This window comes from Sander vitreus, chromosome 10 (genome assembly GCF_031162955.1).
Source record: "Sander vitreus isolate 19-12246 chromosome 10, sanVit1, whole genome shotgun sequence".
Taxonomy (NCBI): Eukaryota; Metazoa; Chordata; class Actinopteri; order Perciformes; family Percidae; genus Sander; species Sander vitreus.
The window spans coordinates 4,802,507-4,818,168 of NC_135864.1; the positions used below are offsets into that span (position 1 = coordinate 4,802,507).

Below are 15,662 nucleotides of genomic sequence, written 5' to 3' on the forward strand. Positions count from 1 at the left end.
CATACATATGTGTTCCAAAGGAAGCCAAAAATAAAGATGCAAAGAGAGTCATACAACCAACTGGTGTTAGTGGCAAGATGCCTCAATTTGTTCTGACTGTGAAAGCACAAACTGTAACAGAAATGTGTTGGAGACAAGTACAAGAAAAGACGGTAGGAGGATTTCTGTGTTAAACCTCAGGATCTGGGGTGAAAACCCTGTTGTATGTTCCTATACAACTAAACTGCAGTTTTCAATGACGTCTCCAGGGAAACTTATTATAATCTCCTCGTAACAGCGACAGACGCACATTATGAAACAGTCCCGGTTTTAAACATTTGATTAATGTTGTGAATTGAAACAGAACTAATGTGTTAGGTTTAGAAAAAGTTCATGGTTTGGGTTAAAATAAGTGTGTTTGTAAGATTACTTAAGTAACATACGTAAGTTAAGTACGTATGAACGTTAAGTAAGTTACGTAGGTTAAAACACGAACAGTGGTCCTGGGTGGAAGTCCCGTGTTTGTTTTACCCATCCATCCACCCCGACCTCCTCATTATGTAGACTTTGATTAGAAACATATTAGTGATACGTCAATAACAAACGTAATCCGCTAGAAAATATGTCCCTCAAATATGTCCCTCAAAACGTACTTGAGAATGCAGTTTAATTGAATGGGAACATACATTTTCCGAGACAGGGCTGGCTGCGTGACTGGTGGTGTGCATGAGCTTTGACGCTGTTCATTTTTGTGTTGTATTCAACTCCTTTTATCCAGGTGCTGCTGTGGTCGGCCAGCAAGGTGTTTGAAGAGCTGACAGACATAGAGAGGCAGTTCCACAAGGCCTTGTACACAGTCAGAGCTTTCCTCAACTGTGACCGTTACTCTGTGGGTCTGCTGGACATGACCAAGACCAAGGTGGGTTACCATGCATACACACATCCAGTGTCGAGGATAAGATGGAAAACAAACCAAACAATGAATAAAGAGGTCAGCAAGCGGTGGGTAGATCCCCATCTGTGACACATTGTTTTAGATTGTCCAGTCCATTGATCATTTTCAGTTGTCGGTACAGGTCACCTAAACCTAAATTAAGCTTAGGCAGTCAAACGACTTATACTTTAATGTAAAAGCAGGTTGGGGAGCAATAATCTACATTCAGGGCTTGATTTTGGTCTTGAGAAGCTTGAACCTTGACATCGTGGAAAAACCACCACTGTATATAATAATACACTTTTACGGATTTTAAACTGAAGCATCCCTTGCTTATTAATTATGCCCTTCTGTGGTTTTCATTCCCACTGAGGTTTTGATGAGATCTGTTTCTGTTTCTTCTCCTTCTCTTTTGGGAAGAGATATTTTCAGAAAGTCCTTTGGGGCTTCTCTGCCTAATCTGCACTAGTTTTACTTTGCTTCAAGCCCTCGTGCCAATGAAAGAAGTAACACTCAAAACCATCTATTGATCAGTGTCGTACAATCCCTGCATATTTGTGATAACTAACATGTTGTCATAAATTCTACTTACTGGCTGTGCCTGTCACCTAATTACAAGCAGCTGCCAGTTGATTCCTAACACCTGCTATCTGAGAACAAACACATGTTGTCTGCCGACACAGATGGTTGTCTGCTAACACTGGGTTTCATGAATAAAGCACATAAAAATAAACAAAACTAGTAGCTCAGCTTTGAGTTACTAGCATAGTACACACTCTAAAGAGGCTGCTAAGGTTACCATTTTCAGAAGGATGATGGTCTAGGATGTGAATAATGAAACAAAAGAAGAAGTCGTATCAGCTATGTTGCCCTCTCTAAACCTTCTGGTTTTCTCTCTCTCTCTGTGTGAAGGAGTTCTTTGACCTGTGGCCAGTTCAGATGGGAGAAGTTCCACCATATGATGGACCCAAAACTCCTGATGGCAGGGTGAGGAAATATATGAACCACTGCTACTACACTACTGCTAGTGTTATTAGTGGTGCTGTCAGTTAAACGCGTTATTAACGGCGTTAACGCAAACCCATTTTAACGGTGTAAATTGTTTTAGCGCAAGATCAACGTTCTTTTTGGCCTAGCAAACTTTGTTTTTCACATGCTGTTGCAACAACTAGTAACGTTAGAAAAACTACAACACCACACCGGATCTAGCTAGACCGGAAACAAAACAACAGGCACGCCGCACACACTCGTTTGGGCTTGCGAGCCGGCCAAAGAGTAGTAGGTTAACGTTATGTTTTGAGTGGATGGCGAGCGCGAGACGCCGAAATGGATGCCAATAAGATTCTGAATGGAAAGTTTACTTTTAAAAAGTTGCCAAATGGTTCCATTGACAAGACCAAAGTGATCTGTGTGTTTTGTCGTTGTGAACTGAGCTATCATCGCAGCACGTCCAGTCTGAAATACCACCTGATGGCCAAGCACACAGCTGATGCCAATTCTCCGCCCCCTCGTCAAAGCCAGGCTGATCCACTTTTCCATGATAAGAGCATTAAAATGAGAAAAAATAATGGGACAAAAAGAACTCAAGGGACATTTAGAATAGATAAAGATGTGCGATTAATTGCGAGTTAACTATGACATTAATGTGATTAATCGCAATTCTATATTTTAATCGTTTGACAGCACTAGTTATTAGTTACCATCAGTTCAAAATGTCCCCTTGAACCTCACTTATGCACCAGAAGGTAACTCTAAAACCTATGAAGAATGTCCATGCAATGTTCCACAGAGGTTTAATCTTTTTTTTTTTTTTGTGACTTTATTTCTGTCACCACCATCAGCACTAATTTTCCAAGATATCAACAACTAGTGGCTATATTTCCATGTGTCCTGCTCAGTTACACATTTATACCTTACACAGTCTGATCTGCTGGCCACTGAGCATCTTAAGGGCTTTGCTCAGTGGAACCTCAGTGGTGGTAATTTCAACTTCCCCACCCAGATTTTATCTGGTCAGTCTGGGGATTGAACTGACGACATCCCGGTCAGAAGCTTGTGTCTTTAACCTGTAGGCCACCACTGCCCACCGCCTTACTTTTTTGGTTGTAATGGGTCAATGACTTTAATCCATCGCCACCCTCAAGACAAACTTGAGATCAGCTTTAGGAATAGCTAAATTATCAGTACAGTATGTTGTTTGTTCTGTCCAACATTTTCCCACTGTGGGATGTAATGAGCACTGCAATCTCTCAGGGCCGCTAGTTAGACTTTTGACTTTCAGTTTTGTTTGGATTAGGTTGAAAGTATTTTGGCTAGATTCAAGTTTGGGTCAATGTTTTTTTATATTTTTTTATTAGGGTTAAGTCCACAAACATGTGTGCATGCAGTGACCATAAATGGTATTTATTTTTGCATACAAATAACTAATAATATAAAAACAACTATTACATTTTTGTCTGACGTTAATTAAGTGTCAATATTGTCATGCAATACGATGAGATACTCTATAAGTGCTCTGTGTCGGGAGCATTTCATGGCTCTCTAATTTTAAATTTGTGTGTCTTTTCAAGGAAATTATCTTCTACAAACTGATTGACTACATCCTGCATGGCAAAGAGGACATCAAAGTCATACCGTAAGTCACGAAAGAGCTCTAGTTTAAACATAACCTGTGAAGTGTTTGACCAGTAGTCATGCTACGAAGCAATTCTTCAGGGGCCATCCACACGGAAACGCTTTTCGGTGTAAACGCACGTTTTGCATCGTTTTGGCCGATCGTCCAAATGAATCCTGTAAACGCACTGCCTGAAGACGCACTTTTTTGAAACCTGGTCCCAAGGTGAAAACATTCGAAAACGTTTGGACGGCGAAGCCGCATATTTGCGTATCGATGATGTCATCACCACACCCCCTCGACCTCTTACCCCGCGACGACGTCTCATAACAACAACAATGGCGGGCTACCTACTTGTGTTCCTGCTGGAGAAGATATTGAGCCTATAAGGGTTACCAGGGCTGTTTGGTTTCTTCTTCTACTGTCTGTTTGTATACAGCGCGCAAGCTTTATGTGCATGCTCCGCCTCTTCTTCTCCATTTTTGTTGAATTTCTGTAGCAGAAACAGCACCACCTATAGGCCTGGAATATGAAGTAGCGTGTTGAGTCATTTACAAATGGATCCGTTTGGACGCAAACATTCTTGAAACGATACCAGGGTAGACGGGGAAAAAACGTTTTGGTACGTGTGGACGTGGCCTTAATGTGTGGGCCGCCGTTTTGTTTGTTGTTGTGCACTTTGGACGCACATCTACGTGGTGAACACTGCACATTCCTGCCAATTACACTATCACGCTGATGTACAGTGGGGCCGTGACGTTTCCAAGAAACGATGCGATGCGAACACAAAGTCAGGCAAGAAGACTGCAAGCAAGTAAACAATGAAGGTTTTAACGTTTTAAGAAAAATGCAAATGTTTTATCAGGAAGGAAACGCATTTAACCGTTTGTTAGAACTCAAAGATACACACAATGCCGCACGTTTAAGGTGACTGGAAAATGGTCATCAGAGAGATAACAACAGGATATTAGTGACGTCTCTTCCTCCCTCACAAAACCAAACATGGTTATGTTTTACCTCGTGAAGGATAACCTTAGCATCTACCTTTGCTTGTTTTCAATTCTCCAACATTGCTGCTCTTGTAAACAGTAATAACTACTGTTCAAACATGCAGATTAATCTCACCTGTGTACATTGAACGTGACATTTGTATTAACACCCAACAGGAAAGTCATTTACATGATTATTTTGTTTTCAGGTTGTTTTTCAAACAGTTGAGTTTTCTACTTGTCATGTTGTGTTCATCCCCAGGAATCCTCCAGCAGATCACTGGGTCCTGGTCAGCGGTTTACCTACCTATGTAGCAGAGACTGGACTGGTCAGTGTCTGCTTTTCTGTAGAGCTCCTATCCTCCTCCTTTATTTTATGATTGCTCTGAGATTTTGAACACATCTCATACAAAATTGTGAAATGATCATAATAGCTCAAATGTAGTTTGTGTCACAAGAACATTCTCGTACCGTGACAGAATGATCTAGCAGCATCATGTTATCTCAACCGTTAACAATTCATTAATTAAACAGTGCAAAATGAAACAAGTTCCCATCCCATAAATGGCCAGCGAGCAGGTTGAACAGTGACAGCTCTGTTCTGCAGGGGCGTGATGCACTTAAGTGTAGTAATAACAACAAACTATCTGATGATACAAGACAGTAATTTCTGGCCAATTTTAAGCAGATTTGATCAAACGAGAGCGGAGATCCCAACACGGGGTCCATTTGGGACTTTAAATGTCAGTGTGAGGGATTTACAGATTTTAATCATAGGCACAGAGTGTGTTGCTCTGATCATATTCGGCACGGTCAGAACTGCAGAGAGTTCAACAAGTCAAGTCATCAACTGTGGAGATCGCCAACAGCCAATAGAAGGAATTTTCAGCACCTCTTAAGGTCCTTGAAATCAAAGGTTTTGTGCTACAACAAATAAATGTCCAACAGTGAACATTTATTAGTCAGTCCTGCGTGAATTGGCAATTTCATCAACTACCGTAGGTAGAAACATACGGGGAAAAGTGAAATTCCTGACTAGCTAACCGCAGGATTGGCGGCTAATGACTCAATTCAACAGCTTTCCTACTAAATTAATGTTCACTCTCAGTGCATTATATTGCATGTTATGATTATCAGTGTGCTCTCTAAACAACTGCCCTTTTAAACACATTTAACATCTGCAGCTGACTTAAAAATCTTGTAACAGTTGATCCCAAAATCCCCAAAATTGTCTCAAATTTTGTTGCAGGAATTCTGCTGCAAATGTAGTTCTAATAATAATAATAATAATAATAATAATAATAATAGTGGTATGTAATAATACTTAAGATAATAAGATAATGAAAAACTCCTGGAGGCACTAATTATTGAGATTAGTCTAGCATATATTAATGGACATTAGAAAGCGGGACTAAGGATCATAATTTAGATCCATCCAGTTATATTCATAGCTTTGTGACATCTTATCTTTACCCAATCACTAATTGTGAGCATTAGGATGGCTGACAGGAAAAAAGTCTATAAAAACCCATCTTTATTTGAGAGATTGAATCTGTTTTGAAAATCAGTGAGTACCAAAACTTTTAGTTTAGAAGAAAACCCTAATTCCTCACTCTGACTTTTAGAGAAGAAAGTTCATTTCCTCTGTGCAGGAGTGCATGTACTGTAAAACCAGTGTCCTTTTTAAATATCTTTTATTTCCAAAACATCTCCAACGGAAGCTGCGGGTGGTCAGTCGAGCAGAACGCCATTAGGCCTTATTACACAGTTGTCAGTGTGCACACCGTTGTGGAAATGAAAAGTGTTCAGCCACACGCTGCCGTGATGTATAATTGTAATTTCTGCAGCCGTTGTAATTAATCACTGTGCTTTTCCCAAACCGCTGAGCCTGCCGTCACTCGTCTATCCCTCCTTCTGCTTCATCCCGTCTGTCCTCCTCCCATCCTGTCCTCTCATTGTCTTTGCCGCCTATCATTTTTCAACTCTATATCATCTTTCCTCCCTCCCTCATCTTCTCCCTTTTTTCCTCTTCTGCATCATGTAAAAGGTGAAAAATTGATTTCTCCACTGAGCCACCTTTTTATAAATTGAGGGGAAAAAGACATGTCAGATTGACACTAATGGTTTTGGAAGTGACACAAGGGGTTTTGAATAGATTCACTGTGGGGCGATACAACTCTGTCAACTTCTGAACATAACATATGAACATGTGGTCCTTCGACCCAGAAAGGTGAAGGTGGAGTGTTCATGTGAGAACATTTGAACAAAGATGTCCTGCTCTTCTAGCCACTTTCTTATTCTTATTCCTGCCAAACCCCAACTACTATTAAACTGGGAATTCCTTTTGGTTTTAAATTCGCAGTATACGTGTTTTTGTTATCACCTAAACTAAAATCAACCCTTCTCACATCGCAGCAACTCTCATCAAATGTCATCATCCTCAACTTTACCTCTTCTTATTTCCCTTTTTCCCACAGATTTGTAACATAATGAATGCAGCCGAAGATGATTTTTTCAATTTCCAGGTAAGATGGCTGCACCTTTTTTTTGTTTCTCAAGGAAGCACTGGTTAAGTAGCCTGGGAAAACCCTGACGAACTTCTGGCAAATTTGAGATTTTGCTCTGCAAGAAGCCCATTCAAGCCCATTTCCAATTTTTCCTAACTGAAGCACCAATCACAACCGTTGAGGCGGGCTTTACACGATGATGATAGTGCAGCGATGGCGAGCAGCTTTTTGTTTACATTCAACATGACGGCCACCGAAGTGCAGCAACCCGTTGATGTCGCTGTCGCTGCTACGTCACCCGGATCGTTGGTCCGATTGGTTGAAGGACTATCCAATTGCGCCCAGAGGCATTTGAGCGGCACCCGTTGGTTACGCCCCTTTGGAAATGAGCTGTGAATGAACCTTCCCCAGACCCACTCTCAGTTACAACTGAGAAGGGTCTGGTGTCAAGTCTATAGTGTGCTCTTTAGAAGATGTTGTGTAATTGACTAGTGAAAAGAAGGTGCAGTAGCTAAAACATTTCTTTCTACAGGGAAGGTAAAAATAAATGTAAAATTAAAACCAAACTTCAGCTTTCTGACACAGTTGTCAATTCCTCCAGCCTCTTTAGATGACTACAAAAGTAACGTATTAAACTGTTGCTACTTTGCTAACAATTTTAATCAATATGCAAGTAAATGAAAGTATACTAATTATTAACAGTTATATATTTACATTTATTCACTTGGCAAACACGTTTATCCAAAACGCAGTACAAAGATGACCATCCGCAACCAGTATCGCATTATTTGGATTCCTATTATTTGTTCGTATGCATTTATTTATCCAGGAATGCCTACATATAGTACCGCCAACAGCACGTTTATATATTCATTTATGGACCTCTAGACTAGTTGTTGCCGTGGCAGAAGAGAGCAATTTTGCCCCTTTATCTGTAATCTGATTTTTTATGCAAAGTAATAGTTGACATTAGCATATCGCAGTCAGATTACAGTAATGACATTATATGTGAGCCTTCACTCTTGAGTGATGTGAACGAAATAGAACTGAGAGTATATGTTGGAATAATGTATTCAAAAAGTAATTTAGCTATATAATGGGCTCTCGTGAACCATAAGAGACCACCAGGGAACAAGGAACGATTCTGCCATACAGCCCAAACTGGATGAATGTTCCTCATTCTCTGCTCTTCTTAATGTAAACTAGTTTCCTGAGGGATATGAAGCACCCATTGTATTTATCCTTATTATTATACTCTGTTTCTGAATGCCATTGTGCCTGCTCATACATGGATCCTAGTCATGCACTGCTGACAATTAGAGTCTGATTGTTAACTTAAAATCGACCATTCCTGGACTCCCGGATAGCTCAGTTGGTAGAGCGGGCGTGCATATATAGAGGTTTGCTCCTCGAGACAGCGGGCCCGGGTTCGGCTCTGACCTGCGGCCCTTTGTTACATGCCGTTCCCCCTCTCTCTCCCCTTTCATGTCTTCAGCTGTCCTTTTGAAAAAAGGCCTAAAAATGCCCAAAGCAAACTTTGAAAAATGCCTAGCAAGCTAAGGAAGAGTTAGAGTCACGTAAAACAGCGTTTCTCAAAAGGGGGTACTTTGGAGTATTGCAGGGTGTACGTGAGATTTTTTAATGCATTATTCCTAAAATAATTCTACTATAAGAACGAATGAATTCAGTGATGGATTCTAAACATTTGAAATGTAGGCTAGCATTTACCATTATTGTTTTTCAGATACAAGGTTGTTGTTTATCCTAAACCGGCGCAGCGCTGTATTTTACCTCTTTAAATTCATATATAATAAGTTTTTTTAGTTTAACAAAAATGTTTTGTGCTGTTCAAGGGGGTACTTGGCTGAGAAAATATTTCAAAAGGGCTACATTATTGAAAAAAGTAAAAAAGAACCACTGAGTTGCTGTGCAACAAACCAGCATTCTATCTGTCTACCAGTCTATCTGCTCTTTTGACTGTGGGTCCCTAATCCATCCATGCTACATACTAATTATCAAAGTATATAGTTTGAGCTATACGTACAGTATACAAAAAAGCCAACATATTCCACCATTTTATACCTAACAGGAAATGATACGATATTTGTAAATGTGCAGCGTCGGATTTCAATCACACTGCAACTTTGGAATCTTACTGTCAGATTTGTCCAGCTGTGAGCAGCTTATCCATTTCCTTTGTGCATCGTAAAGGAATATTGTGCATCAACAGCACACTCAAAAATTGTCTTGATGCGTCATTTTGACAGTTTTCCAGTGTGAGCATACTGAAAACCTGTTTAGTTACTGTATTATATTAAATGGATCTGGGACAAGCTGTGTGCATTATATCTCTGATGCTTTCTTTTCCTGTATGAGACATAAACATACTGTAGAGTCTGATAATGCTCCCATGAACATATAATATGTATTCATTCGAGAATTATAGTGTGCATTGCTTTTTGCATTTGTTTCCTATTTGACCACTGAACACAAAAGTGTGCAAAATACAGTAGTCCCTCTCAAAAGAGGTGTCTGCTAATTTTAGTGCTGCTGCTGATCTCTTTTCCCCCTCTTTTCTGTTGCTGTACTTATGCGTAAAATCACTTTAGGGTGCATTTTGTATGAAATGGTGCTATTGTAGATACGTTAACTTGCTTCTAAGGGGAGGTTTTAGACTGCTGAAACATTTCTCATTATCAAACCCCATTCAACTGCTGTAAAGAACTGTGTTCGGCCAGATATCCATGACGAAGGAACAAACCTTTGATGTTTTCATTTTTCTACATGGTAGTTTTCATTTAATTTTGTTAAGATGCACAGTTTTCCAGTGAATGATAAAATGATTCTATTTTCTAGTTTTTTGTAGTTCTTGACAATATAATCCAAGCTTTAAACATGCCCACTCGGTGAAGTGCTGCAGCAGTTCACTAAGAGCCCATTTAAAAACAAAAAAAGTAAGACTTTAATACTCTGGCAGTATGTTCAGATTTTGGGGGCAGAGAGCAGGTGAATTATTGATTCCCTCATGTTTCTTGTGAATGTAGAAGGTCACATTACATTTCTGCAGGGTTCCTGCTTTCTTTATTACACTCGTCAGTATAAAAGAGTGTTCCCAGTAGAAAATAAGTCCCTATATTACTGTCTCAAACATATCAAAGTAACTATATTCTCATTTATAGTTGAATGTAATTCAATGTGTATGTGTGTGTGTGTGTGTGTGTGTGTGTGTGTGTGTGTGTGTGTGTGTGTGTGTGTGTGTGTGTGTGTGTGTGTTTACGTGCACAGAAAGGGCCTCTGGACGACTCCGGCTGGACCATTAAGAACATCCTGTCTATGCCAATCGTCAACAAGAAGGAGGAGATAGTGGGCGTGGCCACGTTCTATAACAGGAAAGATGGGAAACCCTTTGATGAACAGGACGAAACGCTGATGGAGGTACAGGCTGTTTGTGTGTGTGTGTGTGTGTATGTGTGTGTGTGTGTGTGTGTGTGTGTGGCAGCACTGAGTCATTGGTTTATAAATACACTCAGGCCATTCTGAGTGTCTGCATTATTTATCATTGGGCCTGGAGGCTTTTTACTGAAGTTTCTCGATCTGCCTCACTGCTCAGAATTCAGTTTATAATACACAACAGGGCATTTTGATCCTACACTGTTCCATAAAATCAAAGTCGTTTTTAGGGATACAAATAATTGACATTTGGGTATGATTTGTTAATAATGAATTGCTCTACTGCTAAATGTATTTGACCAACAGTTTACAAAGCTTTTAGATTGGATGTTTTAACAAATAGTGTGTGGTAACGTTTGTCAAACAGTGGAAAGTAACTAAGTACTATTTGCTCAAGGACAATTTTGAGGTACTTGTACTTTCCTTGAGCCACAAGAAGCAGATTTGTGTCATTACTTTGTGCTCCACTACATTTATTTAACACCTACAGTACAGTCGTTACTTTGCAGATTAAGATTTTACTGTACAAAACATATGGTCAACATGTAAAATGCAATAAATGGTTATAGATTATACTTCCCAACAGGATATAAAGTAGTAACAAAAAACATGAATGCACCCATAGTAATAGGTCAATAACAATAAGTACTTGTACTTTTGATACTGTAAATGTTTTTTCCTGTGCATATACATCTACTGATGGCGATATGGAGAAAATCAAATATCACGATATTTTTGACATGATGATATTGTAGTGATGACTAATGGTGCTTTCACAAAATATTTACACAATGAGATTTTTTTTTATAAATAATCATCAGTAATGTGGATATAATGACTAAAGGCAAATAATAGAACAGTTACAACAGTCTGGTAATGACATCACTCTACTGTAATGCAGCGTTTAAAACCAGGAAAAGACACCACTTATGCCACATTACGATATTACGATATCCAAAATCTAAGACGATATCTAGTCTCATATTAATATATAATATCGATATATTGACCAGCTCTACTTCCGACCCACTGACGGTAAGTGATGCATTTACAGTATGTTTTCACTCGGTTTAGGACTGTAGAAGGCAGTTAGCTTGAGCAGTGATGGCCACCATGGCTGAAGAGACAGAAAGAGAGTGTTGCCTACCTTTTCCTTTTAAATGTTTTCCTGACACCTGCCACCAGTAATGGGCTGTTAACTCTCGCTCTCTCTCTCGCTGTCTCTCTCTGTCCCTCTCACACACACACACACACACACACCCACACACCTGTGTCCAGTCTCTGACTCAGTTCCTGGGCTGGTCGGTGCTGAACACCGACACCTACGACAAGATGAACAAGCTGGAGAACAGGAAGGACATCTTCCAGGACATGGTGATGTACCATGTCAAGTGTCGCAAGGATGAAATCCAGGACATTCTGGTTAGTACAAACATGTGGAAAGAGGTTCCCTGGTTCTCTACAGGGATTAATATATCGCTGAAATGAAGACTAACGAAGACTTTTGGATTGAATATGTTTATATTTCAGTCCTACTAGAACATTGCACTTTTTTTTCTAGATTTTAGTTTTTCCCACATCATTGTACTTTTGGCAGGTTGGTAAGCCTTGTGAAATGACGTGTAATTTTTGCATTACTTTCCTTTCCTACAATATGTAAAAGTGGCTATAAGAACAACAGACATATCTCATGTCCCACATGAACTAACCCTCTTGTTGTCCTCGAGTCAACATTTACCCATTTAAAAAAAAAAAGTTTCTATATCAGGAATTTCGGTTTCTTTCAAACTAAATTGTCAAAAAGAAATAACGTGCATGGTTCCCTGCAACGCTCTTCACAAGTAAATGAAATCACCAGTACACTATTTTCATTTAATTTTGGTGTTTTATTAAATTTTAAAGCATTTGAAGAAAACAATTGATAAAAGAATGCTGAAAAAAGCTTCAAAAATGTAGAAAAAAAAAAAAAAGCTTCAAAAACGTGGGGAAAAACAACAACAAAAAGTCACAAAAACGCAGAAAAAAATCAGCAAACATCGAAAAAAAGTGACAAAAGCCTCAGAAAAAAAGTTTACATTTTTAATTTTGACCCAGAAAACCTAAAAGTTGCACGGTCGACGGGAAGACAACACAAGGGTCAAAGCTTAGAGAGTAAAGTTTAATTTAAGGGGAAGAAAATATGTAAGACTACAATAATAGCACATTTGACAGATTTGTAACCAGACGTTTGTCCTTTAATTACAATTTCAGCAAAGAAAATGTTAATAGTTTTTATGTTTAAATAAGGGGCATCGGGGTTTTGGTTTAAAACAAAAATAAAAACCACATTCAGTGCTCCAAGGATAAGATGAAGAATGTATTTTCAACTAAATATGGGAACATGAGACAGAACACCCTATTTACACAGTGAATGAATCCATGCTTTATCCGTTGATATTTGTGCTAGATGGAACAAAACCGGTCACTCTCAAACCAGTCGGTTGATATGGATGACATAAACAGGAGGAGAGCATTGTTTATAAGCTGAAATAAGCTGTCAGGTTTTTTATGAGGTGATTTGTCAGTGGACAGAGAGAGACTGAGAGAACAAAAGCAGAGAAAGGTGACCCGCTTTGACCTCAGATCAGGAGTCAGGTGATTGATGCTAAACCATTTCATCCAAGGTGAGCGCTGATCTTGTGTGTTTTCCCAGGACACCAGGACGAGATGGGGGAAGGAACCGGATGAGTGTGAGGAGGAGGAGCTCCAAGAGATTCTGGTAAACAACAAGACACATCCAGCTTGTGTTTCAAAATGTCTTTAAATCTGATCATCCATGCACAAATAAATGCATTTCCCACGGTGCAACATTATTCTGTGAGGGTAGAAAGAAACAGGTGGGAGTGTGATATGAGTGATGAGGACATTATACCGACTTTACAGATCAAACCTGCGAAATTTTGGTTGTTCTGTAATAGAGGAGACACACCACGCCGATAATCGGCCGTCGGAACGTCTGGCGAGGTCGGTGACTCGAGTCTGTTCGGTGTGTTCCGTGCCGTCGGCCTTCATTTTGGCCGACCCGACATGTTCAGTCAGAGACAGGGCAGTCGGGACTCGCCCTCAAATGGCTCAAAATCTGACGAAAATCTTTTAAACGGACCTTTGTTGATCTGAAATGAAGACAGATTCAGAAACTGCATGGCCTATTTCTCGCTTAAAATGTTTTCAGAAACACGTTGTGGTGAACTATTTTAGTACAATATGAGATCGTATTCTGAACAAGCTGCCATGACAGTCTGGCTGTGAATTTCCGGGGAAAAAAAACCCACGTGACGCGTTCGTCCAATCAGCTGCCGGTTTTCATTTTTTGGGGGACAATATAGAGTAGCGCCGCCTGCTGCTATGGAGACGTATTACATTTCGCGCAGTCGGCGTCGCCTCAGTGTGTCCTGAGGCATTTTTTGGACCTCGGGGACCCGACTGATCAGTCCGACTGCCTTTTCTGCCGACGGTCGGCCCGTCTGGTTGGTGTATCAGGGCCTTAAGACTCCTCATTTTTCCACCTTAATACAGGACAGTTCTGTGTTTATTTATTCTAGATGTGACAATGTTCACACCAAGATCCACATCAAGCCACAAGAAACATCTAAAGCATGAATATATTTGTCTATCTCTGTTCCACAGTCAGAGGTCCTGCCAGACTCAAAGAAAGTTGAGCTCTTTGAGTTTCACTTCTATGACTTTCATCACACCGAACTGGACCTTGTGAAATGTGGCATCCAGATGTACTACGAACTTAAAGTGGTGGACAAGTTTCACATTCCCAGAGAGGTGAGTGCGTGGTTAGATAATGAATTTGTTAGTTAAATTAGTTGGGCTGCATTCTTTTTACTGTCATGCAAAGATAAGTTAAAAGCAGAAAAACCCTGTGTTGTGCAGGCCCTGGTGAAGTTCATATACTCTCTCAGTAAAGGCTACAGGAGGATCACCTACCACAACTGGAGACATGGATTCAACGTGGGACAGACCATGTTCACCCTGCTGATGGTGAGACACGCACATATAAGTATAACTCATCAATCCCTCACCTCCTGCTCTCAGTCTTCTCCTCCTCCTCATCATCTTTCATCTTTCCTGTTCTTCCCCCTCTCTGTGATCCAAAGTGACATTCTTTCTCCTCCTCTTTCATTCCCTCATCTGGAATGAGATAATGAAAAGTATATATATATATATATATATATATATATACAAAAACTGAGTGAGTGAGTGGGTGGGTGGGTGGGTGGGTTTGTGTGTGTGTGTGTGTGTGTGTGTGTGTGTGTGTGTGTGTGTGTACAGACAGCAGAGAGTACCGCTAAACCTTTCCACAGCATGGAAAGACTGATCACAACAGGAAAATACACACAAAACATGCAGTCAAGTTGTGTAACCATGCAGACATTATATTATATAAACTGTATGTCTAAAGATGAATAACTGCTCTGAGAAACTGACATTTGTTTTTGTTTTGCTGTTTCCGAACCCAATGAGAGAGATGATTTGTTGCAGCAGCAAGTACAACATACAGAGAAAGCTTATACAACCATAACTGTATACAAATAATAATAATAACGCAAATGCAAGTGGTTTAAATGTAGTCAGTAAGATTTTTACTTCCCCATTGCAGAAAAAAGGCCCCGAAGGCCACGGTATAGTTCAAACACTGGCCTACATCAAACGTCAGTTGTCAACAGCGCGTCACCAACTGGGAAACTCGGTTAGCAAAATGTAGCACGAGTTTCCCGCCTCTGATTCCCACAGGAAGGGACGTGAATGATGACGTTTTCACTCGGAAAAATGTTTTTCCGATGTCTATGAATGCAGCATGTGTGTGTGTGTGTGTGTGTGTGTGTGTGTGTGTGTGTGTGTGTGTATTTTTAACCAGTTCAAATGGCTGCATTTGTTTATGTGCTGCAATGGCATGCATATTCTCATTTGTGATATCAAACTCATACCTAACTTGACCGTGTAAATAACTGTAACTCTCTCTCTCTTTCTGACTCGTTTGTGTTTGTGTTCTTAGACAGGTGATCTAAAGCGTTACTACACAGACCTGGAGTGCATGGCCATGGTGACCGCCGGTCTCTGCCACGATATTGACCACAGAGGAACCAACAACCTCTACCAGATGAAGTAAGAGCTTCAGGGGGAGAAGAAGGGGGTGTTTC

At 40.1% G+C, this 15,662-nt stretch overlaps 1 protein-coding gene across 1 annotated transcript in view; it reads left to right on the forward strand.

The window, feature by feature from the left end:
- Window positions 1–2,646: 2,646 nt before the first annotated feature.
- pde6a (phosphodiesterase 6A, cGMP-specific, rod, alpha) overlaps window positions 2,647–15,662 on the forward strand; it is a 28,165-nt gene continuing 15,149 nt past the window's right edge. The window contains exons 1-10 of the mRNA XM_078261308.1: window positions 2,647–2,658; window positions 3,484–3,548; window positions 4,779–4,845; window positions 6,994–7,041; window positions 10,309–10,458; window positions 11,752–11,895; window positions 13,166–13,231; window positions 14,140–14,286; window positions 14,395–14,502; window positions 15,518–15,627. Coding sequence (XP_078117434.1) covers window positions 2,647–2,658; window positions 3,484–3,548; window positions 4,779–4,845; window positions 6,994–7,041; window positions 10,309–10,458; window positions 11,752–11,895; window positions 13,166–13,231; window positions 14,140–14,286; window positions 14,395–14,502; window positions 15,518–15,627 — 917 coding nt within the window. The remainder of the gene's footprint in view (window positions 2,659–3,483; window positions 3,549–4,778; window positions 4,846–6,993; window positions 7,042–10,308; window positions 10,459–11,751; window positions 11,896–13,165; window positions 13,232–14,139; window positions 14,287–14,394; window positions 14,503–15,517; window positions 15,628–15,662) is intronic.